The following is a 10,735-nucleotide window of genomic DNA, read 5'->3' as shown; positions in this document are numbered from 1 at the left end:
TGTGCACAGTACAATGGCTAGTAGATTATGAAACTAGTAACACAATTGGCTTCAGGTGGTGCTTTAGGACTAAACAGAGGCTGCATCCTAATCAATGCTAAAATGGTGCAGTAAATGTTTTGGTAACTTATAAATTGACTTACAATGCAGGGTTTCCCCCCAGTGTATTGCAAGCCTGGTGGCCCACCAGGCCTAAGTTGCCCCCCCCTCCCCCACCACCAGGCCCAACTTTAGAAGTTCAGTCAATCAATCAATTTATTATTTGTCCCAGAGGGCAATTTGTGTTGAAGCAGGCATAAAGCATAACAACATAATGTATAAAACGCGCATAAATCCACAACAGATCACAGTATAGCTTACAGTAGGTAAAGTTATCGTCAACAAAGACATATCATTCCTTATCGTCAACAACCACAAACTACAAGAACAGTACATTGTGACCTGTTATTGTCATCCTATCATCATTTTTTTACAGTTACAGTAGGACGGCTCGGTTGGAAACTAAGACATAGTCATATTTGCAAATCTCCAGTTATCTTTTAGCGTAGGGATGCAGCGAGTAACCGATTTCACTATTAACCGCGCTTTAAAACGTCATGGTAAATTAATCGTAAAGGCTCCTCTACACCGAGTGTTAACTGGCTGCGTGTTATGTGTAGCAGTGTGTGCAGTTCCTATTAAACCTCCTTGACAACATAAATGCTTGCATGCACGCACATGTGCTAGACACATGAAATGCAGAGTATTGACTGTCAGAGTGATGTACAACAGCATCCTGCAGTGGGATAATTTACTGCTGCAATTTCTTAACATTATATCACTGTAAGCAAACAGGAAAACGCAGAGCTAGCCCCTGACCTTACGACAGCTACAGCTGCAACATGGAATTCAACCCAAGTTGGTAAGCTTGCTTGCGACTATTGTTTGTCAATATTAAGCACTTGTAAGCTTGTTAACGTTTCCGGTAAGCTAACGTTAGCCTGTTTATTGTTAACGATAATGTTACAGTTAACAGCTAACGAGTCAGGAGCCGACATTTGCATTCACAGTGAGTGAGTTGACGGTAACGTTACGTTTGTAAATCATGTCACAGCACTGTTGTTGCCAACTTCAAACTATCAAAACTGTTAAGGTGTTATACGGTGGCCGCTAGCTCACCCAGTAAGAGCGTTCGCCCCGTGTTGGCTGAGTCCTGCAGCGGCGCAGGGTTCAAATCCAACCTGCTGCCCTTTGATGCGTGTCATTCCCCATCTCTTTCCCCCTTTCATATCTATCCACTTTCTAATAAAGGGAAAAGCCCCAAAAAATTATCTTACAAAAAAAAAATCTAGAGTGTATGATTTCATACATTAGTAGTGAAATTAATAAATGCATAATATTCGTGATAATCGTGAAACCGTGATTATTCTTATTATTCAGACTAAAATCATACCAACAAAATCTATAATCGTTGCATTCCTATTTTAGCGCTTACTTAATGTAGAGCTCTGTGAAATCTGTCTTATAGCTTTTTTAAGTTCTCAATTTCGCTATTCCGTCCATTATTTTGTTGAAACTATTGACTATCCGTCTGTGACTGGTCCCAGCCGGGCCCTCATCGGAAAAAGACACTTGCCACCAGGCTAAACAACTTTTCTGGGGGAAACCCTGCAATGAATATCTAATATGTGACATTGAAACACCAGCGCTGGTGATGATTACAGTGTAACCCAGAACATAGTTACATTAAGCAGGGAATCTATTTTCTGTTTTCTTCTTGAGGGTATGTTGTACAAATGTCACCTAACTGAGGTCTATAGGCCTTTTTCACAGCAGAAATCTTAATGTGTCATAGCAGGACATACGTAGGTGTAACAAATAACATTAGATGGCCTCTGATCCATGATGTAGACCTGTAAGTCATTCTAGTGAGCCATCGTGCACATGACTAGGACCCTGGAACTGCCTCGTCTAAATTAAAATGCACCTATGATGTTCTTCCTACTATGACATGTCAAAATAGAGATCTATTTCTGATCAGTTTTTGTCACAGTAATGTACAGCTTATATTGTGTGAATTTTATACTCAGTGGCCACTTGATTAGATACGACTGCATAGTCTAATTCAATCAAATACATCTATCTACTCTTATAATGCCAGGGCTGAACTAGCCTCTGTTCCACTAGATTTTTTAAACTCAGTGCAATCTCTCTTCAGCATTTCTTTCATCTGTCTTTCTGAAAAAATTAAGCATGCTCCTGGGTCTTCATACTCAAGTCTAAGACCAAGCTGCATCCACTACAGAAGTTTATGTTACAATTGAAACCTTTGTGATTTAAACAAAGTTAAACAACGGTTGTAATCACAAAAAAACTACAAAGAGCGGCAATGTGGGTACTTGGCAGGAACTTGGTTTCATTCAGGTCCATACAACTCACCAATGTTGTACTATAAAGTACTTTTTCAACATTCTCGTTATAATGTCTGCTGTCTAAAAACGTCCTCTTTGTCCTGCTGTCATTACAGACACGTCTTAGCTAGCCGCAGCCCCTTCACTCGCTCATAGACTCGCCTCTTCTGATGAGCCATGACGTTAAGACCGTGAACGTCTAGGACTTATGGGAAAACTGTGTTCGTTAAAGACCAAAAACCATAAATATTGAATAAATCGTCATTGGATAATGCTGTCCTCATCTTAACATATGAAGCGAGCCACACAACCTACTGTTGAGGCTCTGTTTGTGTCAATGGGATTTTGAACAAGGTTTTTCTTACTTCTGCAACAGAACCAATAAGCTTCGGTTTCACTTTCTATAGAGGTGTTAATTGAACTATATGTTTTAGCATTAAGGTCATAGTTACTGATGGCGTTGTACAGGGCTGCATTATAATGAAAGGTGTTACTAGTAATTAGGGGTGTAAGAAAAAATCGATACACTTGAGTATTGTGATAATTTATTTTGCAATACTGTATCGATTTTCAAAAAGGCAATATTGATTTCCTTTTTTTTTTATGTCCAAAAATATTCATGTACGACAGTGGTTCACGTTTATGCTGTGTTTAAACCCTTTACCGCTAGATACTGAATTGTTTACCTAAAGAAAAGTAGTAAAGTTCTTTGACTTTTATGAACATCATGTCATTTTTTAAATATTAGTTTTTCTAAAATGATACTTTAAAAAAATCCCAATCTATCGCCTTACGCACACTATTGAAATATATTGCAATATATTGAATCGTGACCCATGTATTGTGATACGTATTGCCAGATTTTTGCCAATACACAGCCCTACTAGTAATATTATTATTAATTCATTAAGAAAACATATGGAAACCAAAAATTAATAATTAATGTTTTTTTTTTTGTTTTTTTAGATTTACAGCCCTATGGCATTTTTCTATTGCTTTGATGGTGCATAGATGATTCATTTAGTTGGATAGTGGGGGAAGCAGCAGTAGCCTAATGTTTAGAGAAGTAGGATGGGATTGGATGGTCAGTTTGAATCTCTAAGTTAGCTGTGAAAATGTGACAAATAAAACTAATAATAAAAACTCTTTTCTCTCCCTCAAACTACTTAAATAAAGCACTTAACTCCCCTTCACTTCCAGTGTAGCTTCCCAGAAGTGTGAATGAGTGAGTGATTGTGTAACTGTTTGAATGTGAAGGAGGGCATCGCTGAAATAGACACAGAAATACAGGATGCATTTTTTTCAGTTGCTTTCCCTAAATTAGAAAAGGCTGCATGTTAGAAATGCCTTTATTAAACAACATCAGGGGGCATGCAGGGCTCGAGAGTGCGACCAATTTGGTCGCAAATGCGACCAAAGTTTGTAAGGGTGCGACCAAGATTTTTCCTAGGTTGCACCGGTGCACCTAACGTCCTTGCATCCGCTGCCTCTCCACTAACGAAGCAATGTCGTTCATATGGATATGGTTTAATGTTGCGTTACATGACCCATTCCTTCTGGAAAGCCGTGCCTGTTTGGATCGCTCCTCCGCGCAGCCCCCATTCACTCACACACGGCAACATGGAGACACAGCGCCGCCGGTCCAAACCGCCAAACTCCCGACATTTGTCTACAGTTTTAATTGTTATTAACACAGCTGTATATTGTTAAGTATGAGAGGGAAACCTGTATTGGTACTAGTGTTTCCGCTGGTAACTCTCTGTTACTGCGACCGCCACGGTGAAAAACACATGAGAAGTTATTAAATTCAACTAACTTCAGTTCGTTGAGTAATAGCGTGTAAGACGGAGCCTGCTGGGTCATAGTTCATAAAAATGCAACGCAGTGACGATACAGACATTTCATAGCCGACACAAGACGGTTGTAACGCTGCTAATGAGGCAGCCGTCACTCTCTGAGTAGCCTAGCATATGCTTCAGTCCATCGCACTCCCTCGGTCTTTCGGTCGTTATTTTTTCTAAAGATTTCGGCCTTTATTTTGATAGGAAAGCTGAAGACATGAAAGGGGAGGGGGGGAGGGGGATGACATGTAGGAAAGGGCCACATGTCGGAGTCTATATTTACCAACTGAGCTATCCGGGCGTCCTCTTTCTCTTTTAATCAGTCTGTTATTGTTGTTGAAAGCTTATGAAGGAGCTTTCTCAGATATATAGGTCTCTCTCTCTCTCTCTCTCTCTCTCTCTCTCTCTCTCTCTCTCTCTCTCTCTATATATATATATATATATCCCAGGCGATTTATTTCAGATCATTTACACGTGTTGCAGCTGTATATTTTCAAACTGGTAAAGGAAACCCTGTCTTTGCATTTTATTTTGATCACAATCTGTTTTAATAAAAGAGCTTGTGAAAAGTGGCTTTGACTTAAAACTGAACATTTAGCCCACTTTGTAAAAAAATACAGAGCTATATATTGTGTATTGGCATTCAGCGTTACGGCGATGCGAGGAAAAATTTGGGTGCACCTAAATTTTGTGCTGGTGCACCTAAATAAAAAAACTTAGGCGCACCAGTGCAACCAAGGCAAAAAGTTTGTGTGGAGCCCTGGCATGTTTGATAATGCTGATGATACTTCTCCGTCAGGAAATTGTGTTGACTTTGTCCACAGAGAGGGTAAGGGGTCAGGGTGAACTACAGAACAGTAGCCCTGGAGCTGGTAGCACTCAAAAATAATTCAACAGAAGATATGCCTGCTGACACGGGGTCTATTTACTGAAGCATCATCTCCCTGCTAAATATGCACTACCCTACTGCGCTAGAAAATCCAAATCTTTGTTATGTTTGTTTGAAAACTGAATAGAAGGAAATGAACCAAGACATAGAAGATGTCCAAACAAAGAAGTACAATTGTGGTGAAACAATGTAGCTGTCAAAGTGTAAAGAGTGTAATTGCGGTTCTGACTGTGACAGGAAAAGGCAGGTATTCATTGACTTGGCATGCGGTTGATTTTGGCATGAGGTAGCATAGCAGTCAGTCAGTCCGGTGGTTCAAGTAGTGTACTGAAATCTTCTGTCACCGGAGATTAAATTACTTTCCTCTGTTGGAAAAAACATCTTAACCTTCCTTCCATTGTGTTGCTGCTCACTCCGGCACACTCCTTTCTCTCGTCTCTTACACAGTCCTTTGAAATGGCCCCATCCCTGTCTCTTACACACACACACACACACACACACACACACACACACACACACACACACACACACACACAATGAATTACTCTTGGATTGTTAATTGTAGCATTAAATATGCAAAATTCACTTACTCACCCCATCATCCATCCCTGGACATACCATCACTCACTCCTATTCCTTTTCTCCTCTTTCTCCTCTTTCTTCCCGCACACATAGTTGCCAGGGGTACAGAAGAGTTGAGAGAAAATGCTGGGATGGAGCTTGTGTAACACTGTTGTTGAATGCAAAAGAGGGGGCAGGGTGCCTGTTAGGGGGCGGCTACTGGTGTCAAAAAGTCACAGTTAACTTATATAACTCCTCTCCAGTCGGCATCGGATGAACAGCAATGCTGAGAGGAAAACTACGGATGTTCCAAGTGCCACTCGTTGCACCAGTCTTAGGCCCTGATTGGATGGAGAGATTGTATTAAGCAGCCTGTTGTTGGGGTTCTTAAAATTCTATCCAAATACAATGGGTCTATATGGTTCCAAGAAGATGTTTGTGAAGTGCATGTTCCATTATAAGAAGTCCTTGGCCTTCCACACATGGTTCTTATTTAGTCATTTCACACCTTTTCAGCCACTGACTTTGACCCCTGCCTTTTGTTGTCTGTAATTACCTAAAATCGCGATGATCCGGTAGTGTAGGCATCCTCACTGCTGTGCCTATTAATTGTAAGATAATATAATACACACCTTATTTTTCACTTGTTTAGTAATAAATACAGTGTTTAAAGCTGTCACCTGGTGAAATTACTGCAGGAATATACGATACTGTCAGAAACGGTACAGGAACAACAGGAGCATTTGCACATTTAGTTGATGTGCCATGTGTTGAACATTATAACGTCTGTTTACGTGGTTTTAGCTCCTTCATATGGAATGATTGTTCTTTTTCCGCCTACAAAAAGGTTTTTGTCAAGACTCACAGCTACATAGCGAGTAGAAAGTGCTTTAGTTGAGATCTGGCCTTTTCCAGTGCTGCCATGGTAACCAGAAAGCTCTACATACAATGAAGAGATGGCCTTCTCTGAGCAGAGGTCTATTAACACTGACTTTTTTTCCTCTGTCTCACTCTTGAGCTCTCTTTTAACCCCTTGTTTTGTCTCTCGTTCTCTCCCTCCGACACACACTCTTCTCTCCCACTTACACCAAGACTCACATGTGTACGCTTAGACAAACATAGTTGTTGCTTTCATGCATGCATTTACAATCACAACACGCACACACACACAGATATTCACACAAACATACGCAAACATACTTCCACGCACACACGTATGCTCAAATGAATATGATCTTTTTCCCTCGTCCTTGCTTTTCACTATACAGTAACTCAATCAGGAAGATGGTGGCTTGGAGCAAATAGGATATGACTCAGAGACAGGTTTTAAAGAAAAACTCACTACATAAGCCTTGATGCTGATGAATATCAATAGCTCAGGAGCATCTTATACTCGTCTAAAACCTCAGGTTTAATCAGTCAGAAACACCAGCAGTAAACCACTTAGTTAAAAAAGAGCTTAGTATCAATAATGCTGTTGCATTTTTTGATGATATAACTGTTATAAAATGTGCGTTTATTTTTCTCCTTCTCCCTGGCTGCTTGAGCAGAGCGCAGAGAAACACTGTGCCTTTGTGAGTGTGGTGAGCGGCAGCCTGTTTGTGTTTCTAGCCGTGTTCGTGCTGGTTTGTACGGAGATGCTCTCACAGCGATGGAGGCGTCTCCTGGGCCTGATTGTATGGGCCACACACCTCACCATGGGCCACACCTTCATCTTCAGCGGCCCCATCATCCTGCCTTGGGACCAGGTAACTTCACCTCCCAGCCAGATTCAAATTAAGGTTATATTTTTGTTGCAAGTTACTTTTATAATATGATCCTTCCACGCATTCTTGCAGGTTTGAAAATCTTGCATGACAAATTACAGTCTACACAGAGGTGAAGAAGCTCCAGAACTATTTATAATTAGTTTTTTGATTAGGTCTAAACTGGAAATCTTAAAAGCTCAAGATTACAGTACAACACACACAGAGGGAGTGTGACTGCATGCTCTGCTCATGATGCCCAATTACTTCCCTGTAGCTACATATTAAAGATATTTTTTGGGGGCATTTGATGCCTTTATTCATAGGACAGATGAAGACATGAAAGGGGAGAAGAAGGGGGAATGACATGCAGCAAAGGGCCGCAGATTGGAATCAAACCTGCGGCCGCTGCATTCAGGAGTAAACATCTATATATGTGCACCTGCTCTACCAACAAACCCAGCCACTGTAGCTACATATTAAATAGTTGTTTACTGCTATATTAATGTTCTGAGTACAGCCCCTTTAAATACATTTACTATTATTTTCAACTTCTCATGTGTAAGTCTATAATTCAGCACTGTATTTGCTGATAATAGGTCTATAGTAATGTTATACTGTAGGTATTCCTTATACCTCGTATCCCAAAATACAGGCATACAACAATTTATACCTCTTTTTATCTTTCAAGTATTCTCCAAGTTTTGTGAGCTGTGTGACCACACTTTTAAGGCACCAGATGAATATAAGATAAAATAAGTGCCTGAAGGGTTAGGGCAGGTTTTGTCATAACAGATGACTTCTTCATTTAATTGAACCTTTATGTTTCCAGGTGCCTTTCTTCCTCTTCATCATCTTCACAGTGTACACCATGCTGCCATTCCAGTTGTGGTACGCTGTGGTGCTGAGCGTCATCTCTTCACTGTCCCACATCGTGGTTCTCGCACTGTACCTCACCATTTACGACACTAAGCCCATTTACGACAATAAGTCCATCGCTTACCAGGTAAAACCAGTTGGATAAAAACTATGCCATTATGATGCAGAAATGTTTCTGAAACGCTAATGTATCAGTCTACAGCTGTGTGTTGAAGACTTTAAGCCAATATGGGTCATTTTTAAGGCCAATGTTATCTCTCCAATGTTTGTGTAAATAGTCTTTATCATTAGGTTTAACCAAAAAATGACCAGCACTTAGACATAATATAATGTTTGGCCAGGGTCAGAGACATAATGTTGTTGTTTTTTTTAAAGTAAAGCCACTAACAAAGTAAATGAGTCATTTCTCAAGTCCCACTCCAGCAGCGACATACAGGGGATCAGATACATGCATGTGTTTCCATTTGAGCTCTAACATCTGCTACTGTGTCTGTTTCTGTAGCTGCTGTCCAATGCAGTGGTGTTTCTGTGTGGCATTGTGGTGGGAGCCTTCCATAAGTTCCTGATGGAGAAAACCCTAAGGCAGACCTTTCAAGACACCTTGAGGTGCCTGAGCATGCGGATGAAGCTGGAGATAGAAAAAAGACAACAGGTTAGTGTAATACATTGCCAATCAAAGACTAGTTTATAACTAGTCCCACAAGGAATAGCTACACTCTGTCTGAAGAAATGGCCAATAAATATGAAAGCACGTATGTTACCAAAGCCTTTCAAAGTTTGGCTCACTATATTAGTGTAGGTATCCTAGAAATAATAAATATTCAGTAAATGCATGTTAAAGAAAATGATAAGCAAGGTAAAGCACCATGACCAACACATGCATTAAAGGTATAATGTATATAGTTATTTTTGTCGGTTGGTGTTTTTAAACTCAGCACTTAAAGTTGTCCCCTCCTTCCCTGCTCAATGAGCCAAAGAGAGGAGAGAGAGAGTGAATTAAAAGAGGGAGGGCCTTTAGCGAGAACAAAGCTGTGAATCAGAGTAATAAAACATTTTCTGATTGTTTCACAGCAGTTACACACCCACAACTCCACAGCAAGGTTCTGCATTGTTGGATTCTTTGTGAATGCAGAGCTTCATTCTGCTGCTGAATGTATCGAATAAACAGACCCGACTGACAGCACACAGCAGAGGTCTCCTCTGGGTGCCTTGTGCGCCTGTATCAGACGCTAAGGGTTGTGACAAAGTGGTGGTATTGGGAATGAGAATGGGCTGTACACCCTGCATGCTGTGATTGGCTGGATGTTTACGCACCCACGGGGGGCCCAAAGGCTCTTTGCTGATGCCCATGAATTTCCCACACACAGCAAAATAAGAAGAAAAGAGAAAATACAGGCAGGGGGCAGGGTCTGCACATACGGACACCGCCACACACTTCTAGTGGGTCATGAGAAGAAATTGAGAGGGATTACTTTTTAACATTTTTTTTAAAGATTATTTTTTGGGCTTTTCCACCTTTATTTGATAGGACAGCTAGGTGAGAAAGGGGAGAGAGAGAGGGAAGACATGCAGGCCACAGGGGATTACTTTTTTATTAGTCTATACATAGTTTTTTTTTGAAAATCCTACATATTGTACCTTTTTAAGAAACAAAAGGTACAATTACACTAGGCCTGCACAATTCAGGGAAAAATATGAATCACGATTTTTTTAGCTTAGAATTGATATCACGATTCTCTGCCACAATTTTTTTCTCACGAAGTGTAATGTTTATTGCACACAGGAACCATGGCAAAACAAAACAAATTGGCAGTACCAAACATAGATTTATTTTGGCATCTATAGCACATTGCGCATCACCACAAGCCTGTAAACATAGAGGCTTCAATGAATAAAGAAAATAAAGTACATACTGGCCATTTAAGTACAGTAGGCTACCAAAAATAGTGACATATAACACATTGAACCAAATATAGCCCTGATCCAGGCTCTATCTGAACTCCTTGAACATGTCTTTACATAATTAAAACATGTCAATCAACATGCTGCAGCTACAGCTTCAGTCTCTAAAGAACACTCTTTAACTGCTTGCCTTTCATGTCTTCAGCTGTCCTATCAAAATAAATGCCGAAAATACTCCCCCTCCCCCAAAGAAAAATTTCGAAGTCATTTAAAAATTAAATCGCGAACAGGGGTGAATCGAGATCGCGATTTTATAACGATTACTCATGCAGGCCTAAATTACAATAAACCTATAAAAGATAATATATCAGAAAAAAAAGAAGAAAAAGAAGAAAAAATCAGTCAGGTAATGATGGTAAATAAAGAAAAACTATTAGTATTTATTTATTTATTTTTTTAAATAGGATGGTGTAGCACCATTTCCTTAGTGAGAAAAAGTGTTCTTTATATTTCAAAGCCAATTGTGCT

At 40.0% G+C, this 10,735-nt stretch overlaps 1 protein-coding gene across 2 annotated transcripts in view; it reads left to right on the top strand.

Moving 5' to 3' along the window:
• The window catches only part of adcy7 (adenylate cyclase 7), a 75,179-nt gene that overhangs the window by 33,677 nt on the left and 30,767 nt on the right, over nucleotides 1-10,735 (top strand). For both annotated transcript variants that reach the window (XM_028578017.1, XM_028578010.1), the window contains exons 3-5: nucleotides 7,232-7,429; nucleotides 8,259-8,432; nucleotides 8,808-8,957. In XM_028578017.1, coding sequence (XP_028433818.1) covers nucleotides 7,232-7,429; nucleotides 8,259-8,432; nucleotides 8,808-8,957 — 522 coding nt within the window. The remainder of the gene's footprint in view (nucleotides 1-7,231; nucleotides 7,430-8,258; nucleotides 8,433-8,807; nucleotides 8,958-10,735) is intronic.

Source organism: Perca flavescens, chromosome 1 (genome assembly GCF_004354835.1).
Source record: "Perca flavescens isolate YP-PL-M2 chromosome 1, PFLA_1.0, whole genome shotgun sequence".
NCBI lineage: Eukaryota > Metazoa > Chordata > Actinopteri > Perciformes > Percidae > Perca > Perca flavescens.
The sequence above is the reverse complement of the archived record's forward strand: the minus strand, read 5'-3'. Positions and strand labels throughout refer to the sequence as shown.